The 26,830-nt window shown below is 38.6% G+C and overlaps 1 protein-coding gene across 2 annotated transcripts; it reads left to right on the forward strand.

The window, feature by feature from the left end:
* The first annotated feature begins 1,109 nt into the window (after positions 1–1,109).
* On the forward strand, positions 1,110–26,063 carry rfx4 (regulatory factor X, 4). Of its 2 annotated transcripts, none has more exons than XM_058075292.2 (18): positions 1,110–1,853; positions 4,937–5,023; positions 5,144–5,204; positions 9,152–9,275; positions 11,285–11,346; positions 12,263–12,476; positions 12,955–13,032; positions 13,115–13,278; positions 14,300–14,400; positions 14,509–14,567; positions 14,654–14,798; positions 14,871–14,965; positions 17,652–17,769; positions 19,539–19,658; positions 21,645–21,794; positions 21,894–22,065; positions 22,145–22,283; positions 24,964–26,063. In XM_058075292.2, the coding sequence occupies exons 1-18, from the start codon at positions 1,811–1,813 to the stop codon at positions 25,237–25,239; spliced, it is 2,208 nt and encodes a 735-aa protein (XP_057931275.2). In that variant the 5' UTR covers positions 1,110–1,810; the 3' UTR covers positions 25,240–26,063. The 2 variants fall into 2 exon arrangements, with proteins under 2 accessions (XP_057931275.2, XP_057931276.2); XM_058075293.2 differs by having other exon boundaries at positions 21,933–22,065.
* The last annotated feature ends 767 nt before the right edge of the window (positions 26,064–26,830 follow it).

Raw genomic sequence — 26,830 nt, forward strand, 5'->3', positions numbered from 1 at the left:
TTATTTTTTCTTATTCTTTAAAGTGTACGGTTTTGTTGCTGTTTTTTTATTTGTTTTTATTTTTTTAGAGTTAGGGTGCTACTTTTTTGCTATTTTTTTCATTTAAAATGACAAAATATAAATTAACAATGTATTTTGGTATATTTAGTAATTTTTATACTTTTGTATCATTTATCTTCTTTTTTGAAAAAAATTTAATTGGTGGGAAAATGATCACAAATTTTTTTTTTAATTTAGCAATTTATCAGTGAAGTTTTCCAGAAGAAAAAAAAATTATATAGCTGTCCGTTGGTTCAGTATACAGTACTTAATTTTTTTGTTTTGTTTTAAGAGTATGTTTTTTGTTTTTCAACTGTTTTTTTTAAATTTGAAAATTAAAAAATACACTTTCTATATACACTATATATGACAAATATTTCTTTGAAATCCCTTATTTTCAGGTAAATGTTTGTTTTCATTTCGTAAGCCAAGCCCTTTTTTTTCACCCTGATGATGTCATAACCTTCTTGGTATTCAGCATCATTCCGTGTCAAGTCGCGTAAATCCCTTTTGAGACGTATGATTTCCTCCCATCAAAGCCTCAATACACCCCCCCCATTCAACACCCCCCACCCCACCCACCCAACACACACACGCACACATAATTGGGGACTTTTGCAATAGGACAATAGGACATCCGTTTGTGTGGTTGCACATGTATATAAGAGGAAGACTGCACCTGTTCTTGTTAATTGGCTACGATTAATTAGATCCTCTTTTCTCTGTTTTTTTTGCTTGTGTTAAAGTAAAGAAAATGCACTTTTAACTGTTTGCTGGTATGTGTTGCAGCCTGCCTGGTGGTTTCTGTTCGGCGGCGGCGTCCAGCAAAAGTCCCACTCGTCAGTGCAGTGAGTAATTCAGCCATAATCCTCCTTCCTTTCTCCTCTTCTTCTTCTTCTTCTCCTCCTTCTCCCCCTCTCTCCTGTGGTTCCATTCATATTCTAATCACAGCTTTCCCTTCTCCAGCTCTCAGGCACTCCATCAGAGCAGCCTCGGGCTTTGCACTTTTTTTTTTACTTCCCTCCTCTCCTTTCTCACTCTCACTTTCTCTTCTTTTGTGATTGCTCCCCCAAAGTAAGAATAGGGGCACCACACACACACAAAAAAAGGTGCTAAAACCAACAGGAATAGTGTGCATCACCCTCCAGGCTCAGCAAAGAGATGGAGCCAACAAGTGTTTCTGGAGGTGTAAGAACATATGAAATGCCATCATGGAGCATGAGGAGGCCTCAATGTTAGGGTTCCTAGCTCTACCCCCCCATCCCTCCCTCCTCTTTTTTCTTGGGAGGGGAGCTTTTCTTATTTAAAAGAGGCCCACAAAAGACTTCCAGTGAGCCTTGCCACATCCCCATCTGACTTGGGGCCATTCATCAGCCTTCCAAGCCTATCAATGACATGTCCCCATCAGGGCTCCTATAAAATCAGCCCCCTTTCCCATGAAACATCAGCAAACATTTTGACGGCTCTGGCTTTGCCCCCGCTGGATTTCTGGAGGACTCTCTAACCCCCCAACCCACCCACCACCCACACCACAACCATCCCACCATTCTCTTTTACTCCCACCCGCCCACACACACCCTCTCTCTCCTCCACTCACACCCTCAGCATCTCCCGTTTGACGGCCAGTGGTCGCGGAGACGGCGAGCGAGTCGAGGATACGAACACCGCCAAAGAGGTGGTGAAGAAGGTGGTGGAGGAGGAGGAGGAGGAGGACGGGAACATAGAGCTATTTTCTTGGAAGGAGCCGCTCGGCGTGGTTGATGGGAAGAGGATGCACTGCGGGCTGCTGGAGGAGCCGGACATGGATTCAACAGGTCAGTCCTGCCTGGAATGCTGGGCCTCGGTCCTCTTGTGGAGTTGGGAAGTTGGAGGGATGCAGCATTCCCCAAAGGATGAGCAGGAGGCACTCTGGCACCACTCAACCAAAGTTGAGGGTGTTGGGCTTTTCATTTGCAGTTTGCCAAGTAGTTTTACTTTTCTGGAAATTTGAATACCCCAAAAAAAAAATAGCCCCCAAAAAAGTCAGTTAAATTTTAAAAATATTTTTCTTGAAGTAGCCAAGCAAAATGGATGGTATTTGACTTTTGGATGTTCTTAAAGAGTGGAGTAGTGCTGTTTTCAGTTAAATTCGTATTTTTTCAAATATATTTTTTGCTAGTAAGTGTAAGTGTTAGCTACATATATAACTGGTAGTCACATCTAGTTATGTTTTTTTTCTAGTTCTGTTGTTTTCAGCTAAATAATTATTTAAAAAGTTTAGAATTACAAAAAAAAAGCAAAAAAATTTAAAGTTGTCTGTTATTTTAAAAGTATTTTGTGTAGATAAATATATATGTAGAGAAAGAGATTTTTTTTTCTTTGTCGCTGTTTTTACATAAAGAGTAGGGTGATCCTGTTTTAAGCTAAATTAAAATTTTTGGAAAAAACATTCATCTAAATGCATCACTGATTTTTTTTAGTACCTTTTTATATAGTTTAATTAGCTGTCCATGTAGCTAATGCGTTTACAGAGTGGGGTGCAACTGTTTATTGTAAGTTTGTAATTTAAAATGTTATAATTTCAGTTTAAAAATTCTGGAAAAATACTCAGAAATATCCTATCCTAGTTTGTACTATTTCAGTAACTTTTGTTGGAAAAATTCAGTTTGTGAAAGTAAAAAAAAAATGTTTTTCTTGAAGTAGATATCTATTAGATAGAGTTAGTTTTTTTAAAGAGTAATTTTTTTTTTAAATATGTCACTACTATTTTTTAGCTAAATTATTATTTGTGGATTTTTTCTTTATATTGTTAAATTGATGGGAAGAAGGAATTACCCCCAAAGGTCCAAATTTATTAGTGACTTTTTATGAAAAAATTGAAGTAGGTGTCCATTACTTTAATTTATTAATGGGAAAGTTTAAAACTGAAGTGAAAAATATACCCCCCAAAAAATTCAAATCTAAAAAAAAAAATTGCAAGTAGAATGTGACAAATGACCAAAGTGTAGACCAAAAAGGAGGCACGTGTTTTATAAAATTCTACTTCTAGTTCTTCTTTTTATCACTTTATATGTTTCCAATGAGGATAATTGTTTTCTGTAGTGCGTTTTAGTGTAATTATGTGTCGAAGTAGTATAGTGGCCATCCACTCACATGTATTCAACATGCAGGTGCATTGTAGTGTGGGGTTCACTTAGCTCACAGTGTGTGTTCATAAATGTGCGAACATCCGTGCCACTTGTTGATCGACTTTAATCCAATTATTTCCGTCCCGTACTTATCTTCCTCCCCCGTGGTAAATGAAGCTTGAGAGCCTCTGTGGAGAATTGGCTTCACTTCAGAGGCTTCTTTTTTTTATTGTTGTTGTTGTAGAGGCTTCTTTTTTTTATTGTTGTTGTTGTTTAGCCTCTAGACTTAAAAAAAAAATATTACAGCTTAATGGAAATAATGATAAGATACAACGTCACTGTTTCATACAGCTGTTTGTTTGTTGGTGAACGCTTCAATGGAAAAACATGGGTTGTGTGGGCGGAAAACTGCAATTAGCGTATTAGCATGTGGAAGGCCACTTGCACACTAATAAGATCCAATACAATACTTCTATCAAAAACTATATATATATATATATATATATATATATATATATATATATATATATATATATATATATATATATATAATATTTGGGCTATTTAGAAATGACAAACACAAAATGAACACACTGTTAAATGAATACCACTGTGACAACTGTCCATCAAATATAGCGCATTGTTATTTATTTTTAGAACTCAGAATTTCCAATGCATTGCGTCACATTGTCCATTACGGTATCCAGTATTACAGTACATACAATATATGTGTTTTTTTGGTGGTGAACAGTGCGCACCAGTAAGATCCAATATAAGACAGCACCTTTATAAAGACGATAACGCTTATTATATATATATGTATAACTGCATGACATCATATTGATATCTGTTAATATTTTGACTACCAAGAAATGCAGAATACTTGTGCACAACATATTGTTAAATTAATATCTCTATGACAAATAACTTAAATGACTCACAGAATACATTTTGTGGTACATGTACTGAGAAGAATTGCAAAATACCCAGGGGGATACATTGTGGTCCTCTGCATTCATGCATTTTGTGCTTATAACAAGTGTTTTGATGCACTTCTTGTATTGGATTGGGTGCGTGTGTACCTAATGTTGTGTCCCAAAACTGTGCTAATGGGTGATAACAATAATAAGAAAAATACTAATTGCCTCCTTCTGGGCTGCTGGTGCACGTGCCATTTATGGATATGTACATTTCCTCACGCCACCTAGAAAACTGACCCTCTGTGTGCCCCCCTCCTTCCCACCTCCCACTCTGCCAATAGCTGCTTTGCTTGTCACATCGCATCAACATGAGAGAAAAGGGACTTTTGCAACATTTGCGTCTCATTAAAATGCTCGTTGCACATCAACAAGAAGTCTCCAGTTGGTTTAATACTTTACACGCCAGCTCTTTTTGGGGTGCGGGGGGGTGTCGAAATTAAAACAGGCACAATGGCCACCTCACTACTAAATGTGCACATGCTCTTTTAAGCCGGGGTGCACCCTCGTCGTTGTCTATCCCGGGGGAGGGTGCGTGTGTTGTGAAGCTTTTTTTGGGGGGGGTACTGGCCGGATTCCTGCCGTGCGGCTGAAAGACCCCCTCAAATAGAGCCATGGCCGCACCACTGCCCACACAATCCAGTGGCCCTGATACTTTTTTCACATGTGCAATGTGTGCGTATATGCACACAAGCAAAACTGGCGATAACAGTTATGCTGATGCTTAATTAGCATCCAATGTATTTCTATACCAACAAATTCAATATTTTTGTCATATTTAAGGTGATTTTTGTTGTCTTTGTCTTTGCACAGAGAGCTGGATTGAGCGATGCCTCAATGAGAGCGAAAGCAAACGTTTCTCCAGTCATATGTCTCTGGGCAACATGTCCACCGACGAACGTAAGCAACACTCCAAAAATGTATTGAACACTTTATTGGCATCATATCCCATAATACACTGACTTAAGATGTAAATGTAACTATTATTGTGTTCTAACAACATTGCATTGATTGTTTCAGATGAAGAAAAAGAAAACAACAGAGCCTCTAAGCCACATTCTACACCAGCGACACTTGAATGGTACGTTTTTTGTCTTATTTTGTGTGTGAATGTTGTAAAAAAAAAAAGTTCCTAATGTCATTTCTTGATATGATGAATAAAAGGTCGTCTATTGTCATTATTATCAGAAGCAATGCTGAAGACTTGGCTTCATTTTAGCTCACTGTGGGTTTTTTTTTTTATTAGTCCAGTTCCTTTACTCGCTCACTAACACTGACATGTCTGAAAGTGGTAATTAATGCAAGTATTTCCCACTTAATTATCACTCAAATTAGATGCCAAAAAGTTGGGTTTAGTTTTACATTAGTACCGGTTTCTTTGCAGGTTTTGCTGACCTGAACAAATGTAGCATGACGCACAACAACAATGTATTTGTACATTAATTAACCATAGCGAGATTGGCTGAAGCTGGGGGTGCTGGAGCCTATCCCAGCTGTCTGTGGGTGAGAGGCGGGGTACACCCTGGACTGGTCGCCAGCCAATCACAGGGCCTTATTCGGGTGTCTGTGGACACGGTTCAGTTTGGTGAGGTGTCACTAGCGCAGTGATATTGTTATCGGCAGAAAACCCTAAATCGATATGATCCAATGTCTTATTTTTATATAACAAATGCTGATATTATCAGACATGCTTAATCATTTCTATGCATTTTAACTAGGGGTGTACATTTTTTTTTCCAAAGCAATACAGATCACTTCCTGCTTCCAAAGACCGATACTAATACATTTTTATATATATTATTATATATTTTATTTGGATTGAACTGTAGTTTGTGTACACTTGGATGAAAGAATGACTCAAACGAAGTTGGATGTGCTAAACTGTACCTAGATGTAGATTTGTCCTATTTGTATTAGATTTGTATTATGATATCACTACTATTAACAAACAGAAAAATAATAGTGGCAGCTCAAAAGCACAAATTATGGCTCTCAGGCTGTTTACTAGCTGACAAAGCCAATATTTTCAACAATGGTGAAGACCTGGTTGTCCAGTGCCATCATTTCCATAATGAAATCACAGATCACTTTAGCGATAAGAACAAGCCCTGGGCATTGTAAGGTGGCTGAAAGGGGTTCATGTGTTGAAACTCAAATATTTTTTATTCCCTAATCGTGGAGTGTTTGGAGAGCATTTGTTGAAATGTCTTCTTCTGAAACAGTGAGACAACAACGGACGCGTGTTAATTTACAAGTACATTGCAGCATGTCACCAAAAAGGAGCACTTGATTTGCTCATAAGAACCTACCCACAGCACAGTACGGCTAATCTGCCCTCCATCGATTCTCTGTACCGCTTGTCCTCACTAAGGTTGCTGGTAGTGTCCTTCTTGATGACTGCTTCTAGATGATTCTCGTGCATGGCTACAAACTTCCTGCATGTCTCTTGTGGGATTTTGGCTCATTCTTCCTCGGCAAAAGCCTCAAGCTGGGTCAGGTTGATGGGTTTCCTAGCCATCACTTTGGCCCTCAAGTCTCACCACAAATTCTCGATTGGATTCAGGTCAGGACTCTGACTTTGCCATTGTCAAACATTGAGATCATTGTCCTTGACCATTTCTTTATTTCCATGGTGATATGTTTTGGATGATTGTCTTGCTGCTACTTCAGTTGCGGCCGATCTGGAAGAGACGAGAAACATCCCCATGGCAATATGTTTCCACCACAATGCATTACAGTGGGCACCGTGTTCTTTGGATTGTATGCTTCCCGTTTCTTCCTCCAAATGTATTAACATCTATTTGACCAAATAAATCCAACTTCATCTCATCAGACCACAGGATGGTTGACCAAAAGCTGGGATCTTGCTTCAGATGACTTTTAGCAGAGGTCAGGCGAGCCTACATATGTTTTTTCTTGAGCAGCGCCATGGAGACCTCCTCTGTGAAAGACTTGCTCGATGGTGGACTGTTACACCTTCATCCTTGCCTGGTCAAGCGTTTCAAATAGAGCCTTGGTTGTGGTCCTTTAATGAAAACATGAAGGAATCTGCTGAGAAACTTCAGCTTGGCCACAACTGGAAATACCAGCAAGACAATCATCCAAACATACCGTCTAGAACAGGGGTCGGCAACCTTTACTATGAAAAGAGCCATTTTACCCCCTTGCACACTAAAGAAAAATAACCTGGAGCCACAAAACATATGTTTAAAACAATTAGGGGGTATCAAAGTAGTTCAGATAACAAAAGACGAGTTGGAGTACTCTTGCTAGTATTGGAGATAAACTTACTTAAATATATGTGTAAAGTACAGTAAACTTACCTGATTTGTTTACTCTGGCAAACAAGTTCCCATGCACCAGTTTTTTTAAAAAATGAGCTCTAATATATTTTTTGGAATTATCAAGTAGTTCTGGGAAAGTATTACTTCACCATTCAGTGGTGCCCAGCCAATCACAGGGCACATATAGACAAACAACCATTCACACTCACATTCATACCTATGGACAATTTGGAGTCGCTAATTAACCTAGCATGTTTTTGGAATGTGGGAGGAAACCGGAGTACCCGGAGAAAACCCACACATGCACGGGGAGAACATGCAAACACAGGGTGGAATTGAACTCGGGTCTTCTAGTTGTGAGGCCTGCGCGCTAACCACTTGTACGCCGTGCAGCCCATAGTAAAGTATTACTTATTTTCCTTCATGTTTACTTGTGTGAGAGAGAACTGAATAGCATCCTGTCTGCTGTCAGAACTCAGTCAGGATGCATTCATGGTCTCACACAAAGTTGGATTTTTTTAAACTCATTACAAACACATGCATTTTCCCCACTCGGGTGTTAAAAAATATTCAAACATTGCAAAGGGAGCCACAACAAAGAGGCTGAAGAGCCACATGCGGCTCTGGAGCCGCAGGTTGCTGACCCCTGGTCTAGAAACAACGTTCTAGAATGGCCAAGTCAGAGTCCTGACCTGAATCCTATTGAGAACTTGTGGCAAGACTTGAACACCAGAGTTATGGCAGAGAAACCAACCAACCTGACCCAGCTTGAGGTTTTCCCCAAAGAAGAACGGGCCAAGATTCCAAAGGAAACATACAGAAAACTTGTGGTATACAAGATTCATCCAGAGGCAGCCATTAGCAATAAATGCTATGCTCATTCATTCATTCATTCATTCATTTTCTACCGCTTATCCTCACGAGGGTCGCGGGGGTGCTGGAGCCTATCCCAGCTGTCTTCAGGCGAGAGGCTGGCTTCACCCTGGACTGGTCGCCAGCCAATCACAGGGCACATATAGACAAACAACCATTCACACTCACATTTGGAATCATCAATTAACCTAGCATGTTTTTGGAATGTGGGAGGAAACTGGAGTACCCGGAGAAAACCCACGCATGCACGGGGAGAACATGCAAACTCCACACAGAGATGGCCGAGGGTGGAATTGGTCTCCTAGCTGTGAGGTCTGCTAGGTGCTATGCTATGCTATTGACTCTTAAAGAGAGACATTGGATTTAGTAAACATAGGGTATGAACAATTGTCAACATGATCTTTTTTTTTAATGTCCCTGAGTAAAATACACCTGAAATTAAGAATTTCTTAATTAATTTCACAATTTAAATCTTAAACTGTGCACAAAAAAGTACATATTAAGTACATATTAACGATTTGTGGAGTACCTAACATATGCATGTTAGGTTAATTGGAGACTCTAAATTTTGAGTGTGAATGGTTGTTTGTCTATATGTGCCCTATGATTGGCTGGCGACCAGTACAGGGTGTACCCCGCCTCTCACCCGAAATCATCATACGCACCATCCTAGTGAGGATACACATCATAAAAGCTGGATGGGTGGCTTAACGAAAAATGCCATTTTTTTTCAAATGTTTAATTTCAAATTATTACTGTATGGTTATTAATTGGTCATCAGATATTTTGCTTAATTTCAGCCTCCAAAAACTTCTGTGTCTAATTTCCATTCATGTCAATTATTTGAATGAACATGGCTGTCTTTGTATAGGCTGGAGGAGAACTACGAGATAGCAGAAGGTGTGTGCATCCCTAGAAGCGCCCTCTACATGCACTACCTGGACTTCAGCGAGAAGCACGACACACAGCCTGTCAATGCAGCCAGCTTTGGGAAGGTACTGTCACACACAGACACACAAAAAAATAGAATAGCGCTGGGTAGAGAGCAGACGGACGGAAAGATGGATCTGTACCAAATTATGCACCCTATAGATACACACATCCTGTATTGGCTTGAATGTTCTCATTAGCATTAGTTATTCACTGACAACTCAAGGGAAAATATTAAATATAAATAAATAAAATATTATTATAAATATAATATAAATATTATTATCAATATATTTATATATATTATAATTATGATAAATTTATATATTTATATATATTTACTATATCATATAAATATATTCATTCATTCATTCATTTTCTACCGCTTTTTCCTCACAAGGGTCGCGGGGGTTGCTGGAGCCTATCCCAGCTGCCTTTGGGTGAGGGGCGGGGTACACCCTGGACTGGTTGCCAGCCAATCACAGGGCACATATAGACAAACAACCATTCACACTCACATTCATACCTATGGACAATTTGGAGTGGCAAATTGACCTAGCATGTTTTTGGAATGTGGGAGGAAACCGCAGCATGCAAACTCCACACAGAGATGCCGAGGGTGGAATTGAACCCTGGACTCCTAACCACTAGACCACCGTGCCGCCCCATATAAATATATAAATATTGTATTCTGTATCTGCAGCTTTAGTGTAATAGCTTCCTCCTTGGCTCCTACATAACATTTATGTTCACTTAAAAGCATTTATTAATCAGAAAAAGTACATTGATTCCTATTCACAATATGAATGAAAATACAAAACAATACATGCTTTTCATTGGACAGCACCAACATTAACAACAGTAGCAGGGGAGGGTACAATAATCATACATCTGCATCTTTATCCAGATTTGCACCAAAATATAATAGTTTATTTGGAATGTTTTATGGGTTTTTTCCGTAAGAAATACAAACTAATAGTCACATTTCCAAAGACTCACATCTCCAATTATTTGTAAGAAAAAACTAAACGGTAAATATGCTGATATGTGATTATTGAGCAGAGAGCAGACCTCAGGTTCGAATCTCCACAGGTTTGAATCTCCACTAGTAAGCATCATCGGTATTCGTAAGGAAGGGCATCCGGAATTTAAAGGGCTCAAGCCCAAAATCAGTATGCGGATCAAAAAGACTCCGTAATCAGGAAAAAGACGAAAAAAACAAACAAAAAGGCCGAACCATCCAGATCTTTACCAAATTATACTGGCTTCCTCCTTGTTTAAGTGTGACTCTAAACTAGAATATCACTCAGTAGAACGAGTTAACATTCAGAATCAGCATCTTTTATTCAGATCCGCACTAAACTAAAATGTGTTTTTCCCTGGCCCATTGCCAACAAGACGTAAAACTTCTTGCTTTATTAGTTTTTTGCGTTAAATGGCGACAGTAATAATTCCCTTTTGCAGCTTTAGCCCCACCTCAGTGTGAAGCCATGAGCACAGAATCCAATCCAGCCAACAAGAGACAGACTTTGCTGAGTTCCCACAACCCTGAGAAAGCTCCTCAGCCGGTCTACCCCCGGCTGTCCCAGCCCAAAAAAACACACCCTCCCTGCTTTCCCCCCTTCTCGCCTGCTCCTGTCGGAAGATATTGAAAAAGAGAAGGGGCCGGGATTAATGTGTAATTAAAGAAAATTTGGAAGGGTGAGATGTTGCGGAATGTTAGATCAGTGGCTGGAGCGGTGTGGGGTGTCCTTTAGGAAGGCTTCATTGATTCAGGACAAAAAAAAGGAGAGCGGGCCCGCACTGCCTCCCTGTCTGCTCATTTATCATGCGGGGGCCTGACAGAAACTTCACAGCTTGGCCTCTATTTTCATGGCACACAATAGAGAGCGACACTGTTTGCTAAAGTTCCTGCACCAGGAACTCGACCCGGGAGACAAAAAAAGAAAGGATGAGGAGAGAGAAGAAGATGTGGGGGGAGAGATTTGTTTGGAAAAATAAAGAAAAATAAAAGAAATGTATGGAATAACTCTTTTCACTATCATTTTGAATCTTTTATTTTTTTACTCTACAGATTATAAGGCAACAATTTCCAGCATTAACCACCAGACGACTTGGAACTAGAGGCCAGTCCAAGTGAGTTGCATGTTAAAACATACTGTGGAACAATAACATAAATTTTAAACAAAACAGAATAAGCATATGATGCACATATGTATATTTTGTAGATAGTTTTCCATATATTTTATTCATAGTTTAGAATAATGTAAAACAAAGCCAATAATGCACATAATATTTAGATATTTACTATATTTGTAGATACATTTATTAATGTTTTTAAATAACAGAAAACATTGATGCACATATTTATGTATTTTATATCACTTTTTTATTTTTTTTTAATTATTATTTATAGACATTAAAATAAAAATAATTGATCCACATATTTGGATGTTTTATGTTTTTTGCATACAATTTATTAAAATAATAATTACGATAATAATTACAACTGAAACAAATACTGTACATATTTACGCATTGCATTTTTTATATTTAACATACAGCAATTAAAACAAACAATTGATGCACATATTTATATATGTTTATATATATATATATATTATATATGTTTGACTCTTTTTCAATAATTAAAACAGTAACCAGTGACCCACATATTATGTATATAGTTTATTTTTACATATATTTTATTCATTTTTTTAGAATAATGTATCAATCAATCAATCAATGATGTACATAATGTTTCTACATGGCTTATTCATATTTTAACACCACTGCAAATGTACAAATATCACAACTATTATAAATTAATCTCTCTGACTGTGTCAATCAAAACTGAGCATTACTATCTTTGTGTCTGGATTGCTATTTTATTAAAAATACCACATAAAGTGTAAAATGCAATGAGAAGGAAATAAAGTAATACATTGGCTATAAATGTTGGCTATATATGTTGCATATTTAAAGTTATTCAAGTGTAATAATATGTGTGTGTGACCGCTAATATAGAGTATTTCTGAACGTCTGGTTGCAGATATCACTACTATGGCATCGCGGTGAAGGAGTCATCTCAATACTACGACGTGATGTACTCCAAGAAGGGTGCGGCGTGGGTAAACGAGGCGGGCAAGAAGGAGGTCACCAAGCAGACAGTGGCGTATTCACCGCGCTCCAAGCTGGGGACGCTGCTGCCAGAGTTCCCAAATGTCAAAGACCTAAATTTGCCCGCTAGCTTGCCAGAAGAGAGGGTAAACAGCACTTTTAAATGTCCATCCTTAGTTCTACATGTACAACACCCCCACCCCCGCCACTCCACTGCTGCCATGTCACATCCCTGTGTCCCCCCCCCTTCCACTCCAGCCTTTTATCCAGCCCTGGACCTTAAGACTAAAGACCTTGAGGATTTATACGCTGGCTCCTCACTAACTCTTAATCTTTTGGGGGAGATAATAAGATCTGGCCGTGGACAAAGGCCATCTACTAGCTGTCCGCCTTTTTACTCAGGGGGGGGCCGTGATTTTAAATGTTTTGTGTTTCTGATCTCTAAAGCTTGCTTTATATGACTTTGCTGTAGGAACATGAATTCAGTGGTTCCCATGCTTGTTGCTGGATTTATATTCTTGTTTTGCTAAGCACATTTCCTTTCAGGGTGGGGGGTGGGGACCGGGAAGAGAGAGAGAGGGGGGGGGTGATGCAGTTCAATCAATACTGCGTTGTCACCCACAGGTGTCAACCTTCATCATGATGTACAGAACACACTGCCAGAGGATCCTGGACACGGTCATCCGAGCCAACTTTGACGAGGCGAGGCTTTGTTTTTAACCGACTAAACCTAACATACCATCAGGCATCTCTCTAGAATTTTTGTGTGTGTGTGTGTGCGCAGGTCCAAAGTTTCCTGCTGCACTTTTGGCAAGGCATGCCGCCCCACATGCTACCCGTCCTCAGCTCCCCCACCGTGGTTAACATCGTCGGCGTGTGTGACTCCATACTCTACAAGGCCATCTCGGGGGTTCTCATGCCCACCGTTCTCCAAGCGCTGCCTGACAGGTGAGAACTTGCCAGTGGTGTACAGCTGCAGTGCACCATAGTGAGATCTCTATGGAGTACTTGGACACTGTCATGCAGTGGAATAAGGAACAGCTCTCAATAGCACAATACAACACAATATCCAATATATTCTTTATAATAATAATATTATTATCTATCTAAAAGCTGATCAAAAATAGTCATTGGATTGTACAGGCATACCTGAGAAAACAGATTTTTATGGACTTTATGACAACTATAAGCGGACTATTTGTGAAATTTTCAGAAATTCGGTTCAGAATGGGGTAGAAAATGTACATAGGACAATGATGTTATATTCCATAATTGATGCAAATATACAATGTAAAGCATGCATCTCACATTTTGTGAGTTTTTTTTATTTTTTAAGCGGTGGTTTTATTGTTTTGTCAATATTTTCTTTGTATAAATTTTTCAAATTTGATTTTGAAATAAAGACAAGCATTTAAAAAACTATTTCAAAATTGTTTAAAATGTGGCCATACACGAATTTGGCTCAGATTGGTGCCATCATGTGTTAATAATTTTAAACAATAAAATAATTAGAAACATATACTTTATTTTGGAATTTTTTTTGAAAAATCAGAAAATGTTGCCATTTAAATTGTTTTTTTTATTTATATGGACATACAGTACATGCTTTACAATGACATTGCAATTAATTAATTACAATGGTATAAATTTGAAAGAAATAAAGAGAGCCAGATTCATTCACTTTTTTGGTGTGAAAATTAACTATATTAAATAATCCAGTGTGATCTTTTGAAAATTGTAATTTGGTTTTCATATAATATTTCTATAATTCAAATGATTATTCCTGATTTGTATGAATTAATGTAAAATAACTAAGATTTGATTTTATTTTTCATCAATATAGAATATTATAGTATAGTATAGAGCAGAAATTATATAATTGAATTAAATAAAATGTTCATAATAATATTTAACTTTTAAAAGGTCCATTTTGTTTGTGGTCTTACAATTGTTTTCTTCATTGACACAGTTTGACTCAGGTCATCCGAAAATTTGCCAAACAATTAGAAGAGTGGCTCAAAATCGCCCTGCACGACCTGCCTGAGAACTTGAGGAACATCAAATTTGAGTGTATGTCATCATTTTAGATCACATCTTAACAAAATACAAAGTCTACGTTTCTTACAGATATTATGTTGACCCATTTTTGTATCTGTGTATTTTTTTTTTTTTTTTTAGTGTCCAGGAGATTTGCACAGATTCTAAAGCGGCAGACATCGTTAAACCATCTGTGTCAGGTGCGACCTGGGAGCATTTGAATAAAATCCTGATGAGCAAACGGCCAACTTGCATGCCCGTGTGCTCATCGTGTCCATGTCCTCAGGCATCGCGGACAGTGATAAACAGCGCTGACATCACATTCCAAATGTTAGAAGACTGGAGGAATGTGGACCTGAACAGCATCACCAAGCAGACGCTTTACACCATGGAGGACTCACAGGACGAGCACCGGCAGCTCATCATCAACTGTAAGCTCACTTGGTGGTGGTGGTGGTGGTGGGTTTTAAAAAAAATAATAAACTGTTGCTCTTCTGTTTCAGTGTACCAGGAGTTTGATCGCCTCTTGGAGGAGCAGTCACCCATTGAGGCATACATCGAGTGGCTGGACTCCATGGTGGACCGCTGCGTCGTCAAGGTCAGACAGAACATCACATTTTCAGGGTGACTTGTACTCCTTTTCCAATGCATGGTATTTACTCCACCGTCTCCAGGGTGTGGTTTTCTTGTTGCTCTCAGTCTCCTCATCCACAAACAGAATGTTTATGTCAACAAACAATCAAAGGGGTAATTTCTACGAAAAATAGCTGTCAATGGAAATATATGTTACAATATTGTTCACTTCATCATTATAGCTCGGTGTTTTTGCCATAGCAGTTTTGTGCTAATGTCAAAATCGATAAAAAGGAATTGCCACTTACCTTAAAAGTTTTATATTTTGCACAAATAGAGGAAAACCATGTCAACAAACTGTCCTATGTTCAAGAATCCTTTATTACGGTCCAAGTCCATGTGCAAGCACTGGCTATTTCCAGTTACGTTGACAATCGTTTATGTTGATGTCAGCTAATTTGGTAGGTGTCGACTATATTCACACCAGTGGACAACACTGGTCTACACATTTCTGGACTCGATCAAGTCAATTTCTACTACCATTCATGAAATTGCATTTTGTACACTTCCAAGAGAGAGATTTCTGCAAATAAAATAATTTCATGTAAAAACTCTAGACATATTAAAATGAATGTATTGGAATGTGCGGCCAGGCTTTCAGATTGAACTTGTAGAAACACTGTACGTTCTCATAAACTACCCTTTTTGCCTTATTTTGCATAAATTCCCTGTTTTGACCCAATACTGTATCTTTGAAACTATGGCCATTCTGCACTTCTGACTCTCCAAGACGAAATTCACTACGTTTTTTTTTGCTAGGGTCACGGGTGCATGCTGGAGCCTATTCCAGCTGAATTTGGGCTGGTTGCCAGCCAATCACAGGGCACATATACACAAACAACCATTCACACTCACATTCGTACCTATGGACAATTTGGAGTTGAAGCTAAATTTAGGATCTGTTTAATCAGATTAATTAGTTTTGAAATTAATATTGATTAATCATCATTAACAATTATGTCTGAAATATGCCTATTTTTACTGTATTTAAAGAACACAAAGATAAATGACAGGGCATGATTATATTTGTATGAATACCAAATGAACTGACTCTGTCAATCAAGCTAAAAGATACCACACAAGCATAAAAATGTATTTATGTAACACTAGTTTAAGCCCTGTGATTGGCTGGTGACCAGTCCAGGGTGTACCCTTTCCTGTCGCCCAAAGACAGCTGGGATAGGCTCCAGAAATCACTTGATTGATATACATGACAGCCAGGCTGACATGCATCTGGCACATACACATACAAACTACTACTGCCCAACTCTTAGATCTTAGGCTACAGGATCTCTATAGAGACACAAGAGACGGGCGCAGCTTTAAGCATAGCAACCTATCAAGCTAACTAGTTAGTCTCCAATGTATTTATTGTAAACTTAAGAAAGCGTTTTAAACTGAGCCACATGTACATGTACAACATGTACCACTTCCACACAGAATGGGAGGAGATTTTTTTTCAACACTGCATCCATGGCTGACTATGCGGTGCTAGTTAAGATTAGATTAGATTAGATTAGATTAGATTAGATTAGATTAGATTAGATTAGATTAGATTCAACTTTATTGTTATTGCTCATGTCACTGGTACAGGGCAACAAAATGCAGTTAGCATCCAACCAGAAGTGCAATTTTATAAGTACCTTAGTAGTAAGTAAATGTAGAAAAATGGACAGATCTACAAACTATAACAGGCTATGACTATAATACAGTGAGGATATGTACAGGGATATAAATGACTGTAATATGGCTATTGTAGATTATACAGATTATAAACAGTATGTACAGTATGGATGTGACAATGTATAATAACAGTAATATGTACAGTATTGCAATGAAGTGACTAGAGTAGGGCTATTGCAGATTATATAAATTATAAACAGTATGATCTATGAATGCAACAAGATATTACAGTAATATGTACAATAGTGCAATGAAGTAGTGTTCTGGTCTCATCATTGTAACATTACCAACGCTTAGTGACTAGAATACTACATATTTTATTTCAATGCTTTTGATTGATGATAGGCCATATTCAACCTTGAAACATTGATCATTTATTCATTCATTAATTTTTGAAGAACTGCGATAGAGTGATTGTCCATCAATGTTCGAACCGTGATGTAACAAGGGACAAGTGTTTCCTGGATGTGTCTTCAGTCAAACGAACATGCATTTTTTTGGACTGTCGGAGTAGAGCTGGAGTAGGGACAGAGCCTACACAAGCGCAGGGAAAACATACAAATTGCATGCTGAAAGGTGCTGTGTTGGTGGAAATATGTCAAATGATTGAGGAAGCGTTTGCAAAGCAGAAGCTCTCTCCTCATAAAAAGACACCTGTGGCTCAGAGCTTGCTGCTCTCTCACTCATGCAGCAATCCTCCCAGTTAATGATGTCTACAAGCGTCCCATTTGCGCCCATTATGTGCCCGATATGGGCCTTGTAAAATGTGGTTTCCCCGGCAACGTCTTGGACGGGCCAGACAATGGGTCAATAGGAAGGCGTGTCCACGGGGGCAAATTAAATAGTTGACTTGTTGACATGTTTTCTGGTCCCAGAGGGTTAAGCCCCAAACACAGGCCGAGGGGTTAATGCTGGCATCCTGAGCCCTCCCACCCTCTTTTCTCATGGAAATCTTCTTCTTCTTGTAGGTGTCAGGGAAGAGGCCCGGCTGCCTGAAGAAGGTGGCTCAACAGTTCCTTCTCATGTGGTCCTGCTTTGGGACCAGAGTAATCCGGGATATGACTCTCCACAGCGCCCCCAGCTTTGGTGAGCCGATGTTGCATGCTACACCTATAGAGCCGTAACACAGAGGGAAAAAAAAACAAAAACACCACCTGTCGGATCAGATGGGAGATTTGAAGTGCAGTTAAGGGTTGCCATGGCATCCCTCACAGCACGGGCCCGACACGGCGACACAATGGTCCAGCTGAGAGATACCTCGTCTCACCAATGGCTTGACAAACGTGACCACTAATTAGGTTATCCACTCCCTCCCAGCTGATTGAATTTCAGAGTTTGTGTTGACCATGTGACCTTGTTCAGACAGCTGAATGACAGCAAAGGGATGTATTATTATTATTATAATAAAATGTTTTACTCTAATCTCATAATATTAAAATTTGACATATTTATATATTTTCCTCTTATATTATTATTATATATATAATATTATACTACCACGTTTAAGTAATATGTGTATTAATTTGTAATAATGTCCTTAATTTGTAATATTACCACGTTTTTTTCGTTCTCTTTTTTCCTTTTCCTAAAAAAAAACTTTTCTGGCAATGTTATTTTTACAAAATTTTTCTCAAAAGTATACATTTTGATTCAAATTGTACAAATTTATACCACCAAAAATATGACAGATGAATAGTATTTAAAAATAATAATAATTGTAAAATAATAAAAATGAAATTCTTCTGTAGGTCGAGACATCTAAAAAAAAAGTTACAAATTAATTTTCAAAATCTATTTTAAATCTAATTAAAAAAAATTTTTTTTTTTTTTTTTACATTTTAAATTTAATTCATTATCCATCAAGTCTTGGTTTAGGATCCCTGTTTCTTAATTCTTATTTCTACTTACCTGTCTTACCAATACATTTTTTTTATAATTCAATGCTCTCTGAAAAGAGTTTAGAGAAGGCCTTTTTCTTGTTTCCCAATGCAAAATAAGGTCCATGAATTTATGCGTAGATTAAACTGTATTATGGAAAGCAGGAAGTGAACAAATGTAACAGTTACTGATTTTAAAAGTACCAGATGGAGGGGTAGGATTTAATAAGCTTTGCTTCTTCCTACTCCTTTTGGACATGTGGAACTGTGAACTGATTATGTGATGCACTTAAACATTACCATTACCATTACCATTAATCTTCTGTGGAAGAACCCCATCAAACACCTTTGGAATTAACTTCAACAGAGCCAAGTGTTTGGCATTCTGATTTATATCCTACGGTGCAAACCAGAAGGAGCCTTTGTTTCATTGGCTGCAGAAGCTCCGAGCGACTTCTGACCTGTTACAAATGGACGATAATTCCTACACTTGATCATGTTACAGAAGGTGAAGAAAATCAATGAAATATGTTTTTAGAAGGTGATGTGATGGAAGCGGGTGTGCAGGTGAAGTGGCCATGGCTGTGTTAATAGAGGCGCTATAAAAGCAAAAGGGGAAAACGACCTCTTTTGGGCTCTGCGTTTGAATATCAAAGACCCAGCTGGTCGCTGTGTTCCGATAAAGCAGCTTTATGTGCACAAACAGCTAATTAACAAAAGACTCCCCCTCAACGTGTTTGTCCGTCTTTTCCATTTTATGACAGCTCTCCGCTGAATAGCCGCAAGTGTTTATCACGCAGCCACAGTGACACAATTGTGACCCTCAATTCTATTTGACCCGCACCCAGAGGTCAACAGACCTATTTCTGGCACTGGAAAAGTCAGGAGTACATTCCGTTTAGAGTTGGGAGGATGTAATGTCATCGCCATGGTGATGATGATGATAATAATGATAACACACACTTGTTGTCCTTTCAGGCTCCTTCCACCTGATTCATCTCATGTTTGATGACTACGTCCTTTACCTGCTGGAGTCGCTGCACTGCCAGGAGAGGGCCAACGATCTCTTGAGAGCCATGAAGGGTGAAGGCAGCACCGGTATGTACATCACAGCATATCATAGCCATCCATGGATATTTATGGCTTGATAGGTGATGATTTGATTTGGCTGTTGCGTTTATGTTCATCAGGAAAATGTTTTTTTTCTTATAACCTTTTCTCCCAATATCAAAACAGTCAAAACTTTTGTCTTCTAATATTTTCTAACTTTTTTTGTAATTTTACAATTTTTTCACCAAAGATCGGACTTAAATTGTGTAATATTGTTATTAACTGTACACATTTTTTTTGCATTTTATTTTTGATTTTATTCTTGTGATATTACAACATATATCACAGCTTTTTTGTTGTAATATATTACTTATATTATAACTTTTAGAACTTTTATATAACTTTTATGACTTTCATAACTTTTTTAAATCATAATTACATTTTTTTAACTTGCTTGTTATATATTTTTACATATATTCTCTTAATTGTACACAATTTTTGCATTTTATTATTGATTTTATTCTTGTGATATTACAACATATATCACAGCTTTTTTGTTGTAATATATTACTTATATTATAACTTTTAGAACTTTTATATAACTTTTATGACTTTCATAACTTTTTTAAAATCATAATTAATTTTTTTTTAACTGGCTTTATTTCTTGTTTTAAAAAATGGCTTTAATAACATAACATTACATTACATCACGTAGTATTACATTTTAGATGTAATTTTACAATTTCTTTCTCCAGAAATCTCATAATATTGCTGCTTTATACCGTAATTTTATATATTTTATCTAAAATACATTGCGGTTCAAACATTGCTCCTTCACTCTGTCCAGTTTTGAAATGTAATAAATGGCTGATGTTTCATGGTTGACAATTATTCAGCAAAAAATATTGAAAATCAAGTTCTATGTAGTATTCTGGTCACTAATCTTACAATGATGAGACATTACTTTACATTACATTACCTTCACGCTGCATGGAGTCAACCAGTCCAGAGTGTACCCCGCCTCTCCCAATAGTCAGATGGGATAGGCTCCAGCATACCCCCGCGACTCTAATGAAGATAAGCGGTGGTTAGGAAGTGGTTAGCGTGTAGGCCACACAGTCAGGAGACCCCTGGTGACCCCTAATATAGCTAGTAGTACATTTAAACATTTACATGCATGTACGTATGTGATCGGTATTGGTGTTGGTATTGGACGATTTCACTTGGATTATCGGGATTGGTATCGGCAGCATTAAACCCTGCTCAGAACATCCCTACAAATTGGTGATACTTGTAGTTATGGTGCGTTCGAAGGCCACTGAACAAATTCTGATTTTGTAACGCTTGACGAAAAACATTTTCAGTTAAGCATAAACGTGTAACAAGAATGTAACAGTGGTACATGTAAGCTATACATTTTTCCTCTATTATTATATTTAGGGTGAATAGATTTAAACTGCCTGTTTTCTAAGAAAAAAATAAACAAAAAAAATTAGTTGTGTGAAATTCTGGATGAAAGTTTTGTCAATGATCCATCCTCACAATATTCAGACTTATTTTCTTGGAATGTTGCCATTTGTTGGCTCATAATTTTGCGGTCTTCTTTATAATTTTAGTCCTTGTTGAATTATTCTACGTTATTCTGTGATATCACATGATTTTTTTGTGGAAAACCTTTTAAATGACAATATATTCATTCATTCATTTTCTAGCGCTTTTTCCTCACGAGGGTCACGGGGCTGCTGGAGCCTATCCCAGCTATCTTCGGGCGAAAGGCGGGGGGTACACCTTGGACTGGTCGCCAGCCAATCACAGGGCACATATAGACAAACAACCATTCACACTCACATTCATACCTATGGACAATTTGGAGTCACCAATTAACCTAGCATGTTTTTGGAATGTGGGAGGAAACCGGAGTACCCAGAGAAAACCCACGCATGCACGGGGAGAACATGCAAACTCCACGCAGAGATGGCCGAGGGTGGAATGACAATATATAATAATAATAAATAATCTTGTCACCTCCTACAGAGCGAGACGAGGAGTTCACTCTAACAGAAATAACCGCCACCTCCTCACCTTCCCCTGGGTCCTACTCGCCCGCCAGGTCCGTCCACTCTACCGCCGTGTCGTCAGCCTCCCCCACAGCTGACACATCGCCGGAGTATCCCTCTACCACAGGTGAGAGGTCACACAGTTTGCTCAGTCACACCCTCTTAGGTCGATTTTGAGGGCCAGCGTGACATTTGGTTACCGTGCTGTCGTGTATGTGTCTGGCAGGCGCCGTTCAGTCATATACCTGGTCCCTTACATACACAGTGACAACAGCTGGAGGTTCCGCTCCCGACGCCGGCCAGCAGTTGTCCTGCATGAGGAGCAGCTCTGCGGGCACGCCACCGCCGCCGCCTTCCGCCCATCGGATGCCTGTCTACACCCACAGAGAGGAACACGGGTAATTAGGATGTAAATCTCTACTTGTACATTTCTATGACATTATGGGAGCCGGTTTCAAATGTACTTGTGTGTTTTAGATACACTGGGAGCTATAATTATGGCAGTTACGCCAACCAGCATCCTCACGCCATACAGAGCCAGTACCCGGGCCTTGCCCATGAGACCACCATCCCAGCACCACTACACTACTCCGCCTACCACCGTTCATCTGCACAGGTCTGTCACACACTAATGTCACCTACTATATCCTCATTAAGTCCAGTCAGCTCAAAAAGTATGCATGGAACAACTGAAAAGGCAGTAAAAAAAAAAGTAAAAAGTAAGATTTTTATCATGCAAGAGTAAAGCTGCTAGATCTAAAAAAAAATGAATAAACTATTTTAACTTGATAAACTACTTTTTCAATATTTTTAAACATGTGTTTACTATGTATTAAAAGAAATTAACTATTTTTGACACTGAACTGGCTGCACAGTGGTGCAGTGGTTATCGTGCAGGCCACACAGCTAGGAACTCTAGCTGTGGAGCATGTTCTCCCCATGCATGCGTGGGTTTTCTCCGGGTACTCCGGTTTCCTCCCACATTCCAAAAACATGCTAGGTTAATTGGCGACTCCAAATTGTCCATAGGTATCAATGTGAGTGTGAATGGTTGTTTGTCTATATGTGCCCTGTGATTGGCTGGCGACCAGTCCAGGGTGTACCCCGCCTCTTTCGCCCGAAGACAGCTGGGATAGGCTCCAGCACGCCCGTGACCCTCATGAGGATAAGCGTTAGAAAATGAATGAATGAATGAATGACACTGAACTGTTAAGTTTAACCGGAAGCTAACAGCTGAGCATTATTCATGATAACAAAATATGTAAGTGAACTACTGTATAATAAGACTAAATAAAACTCAAATCAGACAAAAATTACTAAAGTAAAGGGGATTTCTGACAGCGAGTCACGTTTGTACGACTTTAGAATTGTTTAATTCAAGTGTAAAAGGATTAGTTTAAATTAACTTTCAATTATAAATAAATAAGTATTAAATACATAATCAAATTAAATAGGTTTATCAACTGCATAAAAAAGACTTAATGTAACTAACTAACTAATATAACGTATGTATAATAAAAAAAATGTAAGTGGTAAAAGATGTTAAATTACCGTGTAATTACTGTGCCTAGGAGGCAAGTCTCAAAGATCTGAGCTTAGTGTGTTTTGGTGTGACTTTTCCTATATTTTCCATTTTAAAATTGTCTGCAACAATCAACCTAAATGAAGTTGGACATTATCATGTTACCACAATCCTGTTTCTCCACACAGCGGAAGCAGCCCTCAATGCCCTTTTCATACTTTTATTACTAAAATATTGTTGTTGAATGGTCTCTTTTCTGCTGCTGTACAAGACGCAGCTGGGAGGCCCACAGTGCCCTTTGACCCTCTCGGTGATGCTTTTTTTCCATGCCATGACTCGTCATAATGGACTTGACTGTGGTGTTTATATTTAATGTGAAGAGTGGAAAGACGCTTTACTTCCTCTTTATTAAGACTCTTTGGGGATAAATGGAGCACAATGCCTCTGCTTTGTGCCTGAGAGAGATTTGACGTGTCTATTCTGTAAAATATTACTGTCAGCATGCAGTTACAGTCCATGCATCTGGCACAGTAGAGACACAGAAACACCCGCTTTCCTAAATAGCGTCATTTCACATACATTTTCCTTTACATTCTAACAACCTCACAACTTTTGGCCAAAATTGACAATAAAAGAGCCAGAGAATAGAGCTTAGTGTTTGGGTAGGGGTTTTGGTTGTTGTTGTTTTTTTGGTGCTGTGCTAAACTTGGGGATAAATATCTTAAGTATTAAAACAACTATTTAGCATCTACTGTGGTAATTTTTGGGCCCTTTGTATTGAGTTGTGGACTCATAGAGCAGCTACACACAATAACCCACACAGGAAATGTTATAGATCTTCCAGAATCTGTGCCTATTCCAGTCGGATTTCCTTGGATTTCCAAAACGGTCTGTTTTAATTTATTTCACCCACGGCCCGCCTCCGAGCATGCCCCTTGCCCACTCCACTGTGATTGGTCACACTCCCAAGCACTACTGCTGAACCCCACTTTCTAAATTTATGGGTATTGGAGTAAATGATAATAATAAAACGGCAAATAATAAAAACTTAAGAAACTACATATAGTTGGTGGGTAGACAAATTATTTTTTCAGATTAAAATTAACATAGCATTATTAGAGCCCTGTAGACATGACAAAACACGACTATAGTCACATTTATAGTCTTTTTATTTACAACCCTGCAACTGCAGGGTCTTGAGACACATGCTAACTCGCAAACTAGAGAGCTAGCGACCTAAACGGTAGCCTTCAAGTTATTTCCTTTTAACTTAAATAGCCAAAAACTTACCACTTCCACACAGATAGGGAGTATAACTATTAACAGTTATTTAACCTTTAACATGAACATTAATCAAACGTAATAATTTTTTCTGGGTACATGATACCATACAGCATCCATATCAAACTTGCGCGGGCCGCACTAACATTAAACTTTCATATCAAGGCGGGGGCCTCAAATTAGTGTCCTGCGGGCAACATTTGGCCTGCGGGCCGCGTGTTTGAGACCCCTGCTTTAAAGATTAAACACCCTAAAGTTATGGTTTTGAGTGCATTGAGCTGTGTGAGAAATTTTGTTAGTTAGTCCAACCATGTGGTGTATTTCTGTGAAAAACAGAAGCACAGGTAACATTGTAGGGTGGGTGTTTTGACAAATTTTCACCCTTTAGTGTGCAGTGGTTCAGGAGTAGAAGCATTAGTTTCATTCTTCCCCTGTATTGTCATGAAATAATGAACTCCCATCATCATAACATATCCTATCTTCATTCCGACAGTACCAGTTTAATGGTCAGATGTCCCGCATGGAGCCCTCCTGTTTGATGAGTGCCACTCCCCGCCTGCACCCTTCACCCGTCGCCCCCCGGTGGTCGGATATGTCCCCGGTCAACAGCTGTTACACCAGCACGCCTATGCATTCATCCCGCTATGCTGCGTCAGGGGATGTGTACTCCCCCCTTGTCCCTCGCAGGAACTCCGAGTACGAGCACTCACAGCATTTCCCAGGTTTTGCCTACATCAACGGCGAGGCCACCACAGGCTGGGCCAAGTAGCCTATTGAACACTTTGAGGTGTAAAGGACACCATCAATAGGCACGGCCTGTTAAGTACACGTCACTAAAACGGAGGCACAGAGAGTTGGCAGTACCAGTGTGAGGACACGTTTGTCAATCATTTGGAGGGTTGGTGCAGCTAGAGATAATCCTCTATGAAATCACGTTGATTATCACAAACAGCAAAATCATGCAGTGCCGCTGCCAAGCTGTGCATTTGTTTTTCAGGAATATATACCCCTCTGCCAGTCAGGAGCTAAAGGGTCAGCGCGCTAAACTGACAAAATGGATTGCCTTAACGTTCCGCCAAAAAGAGCCACAAAAACTGAGACCTTCAAGGTTCTCATGCTCCAAAAGTGTACTCTGTACTCAGTATATATGTATGTGTGTGTATGTATGGATGTATATATGTATGTATGTATATATATGTATTTGTATACTATATATATATATATACATATATATATGCAATGTATTTTCTGTCTGTAACGATGTAACATGGTTGTATCGTCTTACTTTCTATGCTACTCTTGTTCTGTTTTGTAAGATCAATAGTACAGGATGCATTAACCTTGGGTTGTGTGTTTTATAATTATAATGGACTCAAAAGCTACTGAGGACCTATTGCCCTGTGGGTATTTATAAATAAAAAAACAAAGGAAATTATCATTAAAGTGTACAGTAATGTTCAATGCAAGCACTGGAAAAGCATCTGTGGTGACTGCTGAAGGATGACAGTTTTGAATGTTGCCACATAAAGAATTTCATTATGTAAAACTTTTGAGACTGTTGTCTTTATGTTTGTTGTCAGTAGTTTTAGTTTTATCTCTAATGCATACCTCACACAATATAGTAGAACATACATATTTCAAACACTGTATACATGGGGTAATTAAATGTATTAGGTCTTATTATACAGTGGTTTATTTTATTAAATTGTGTTTCTTTTAGCTTTTTCCTGATTAGTAGTGAGGCCACTGTATTTCACCAATTCAAAAACTGCCTAGAGTCATCCTCAAGCATGTTTTTTTTCCTATATATCTACTTCTGTAAAAATTCAGTAAAATTCTGTAAAAAAAAGCGTGTCCCAAAAGGCTTCACTTGAAGCGATCTCCACATGTGTCTCACAATGCACCGCAGTAAGTGACAACATTGTTGGGGGGCTGGGGCAGGCTGCAGAAAAGAATGACATTTCTATAGAAACAATGTCCCACTGAGTCTGAGTCGGGGTCAGTGCACCTCAAGTCCCATAACCTTTCAACCCCTGACCCCTGCTGAGGTTTATATTTATTGCAACATAGATCCTCTGTGTCATGTGTATCCAGCGCTTGGAAAATCCAAAGCCTTTGAATGCAGGAAAATAAAAGAAGGCCACCCTGCATTGATTTAACCACCTGACCTTACTTTTAATATCTGTATCTTCTGTCATAAAGCACATTTAAATGCTTGTTTTCTTACAGTTTGTAATTCACTGTACATGACTTGAGGCAACAGAGTTAAACAGTGGCTGTATATCAAATATAGATATAAATGACTATTAAGTAGTTTAGTTCTAATCCAATTGAAGAAATGCGTTCAAATCTAAATAATA

The sequence above is a fragment of the Doryrhamphus excisus genome, linkage group LG1, assembly GCF_037039965.1.
Source record: "Doryrhamphus excisus strain RoL-2023G ecotype Guam linkage group LG1, RoL_Dexc_Guam_v1.1, whole genome shotgun sequence".
NCBI classification, from domain to species: domain Eukaryota; kingdom Metazoa; phylum Chordata; class Actinopteri; order Syngnathiformes; family Syngnathidae; genus Doryrhamphus; species Doryrhamphus excisus.

Excerpts from the sequence above, each read along its gene's own strand:
- rfx4 (XM_058075292.2), top strand. The coding sequence starts at position 1,811 with ATGCACTGCGGGCTGCTGGAGGAGCCGGACATGGATTCAACAG. Across the intron at positions 17,770-19,538 it reads CCACAGCGCCCCCAGCTTTG|GCTCCTTCCACCTGATTCAT; the intron begins GTGAGCCGATGT and ends TTGTCCTTTCAG. Across the intron at positions 22,284-24,963 it reads ACCACCGTTCATCTGCACAG|TACCAGTTTAATGGTCAGAT; the intron begins GTCTGTCACACA and ends TCATTCCGACAG.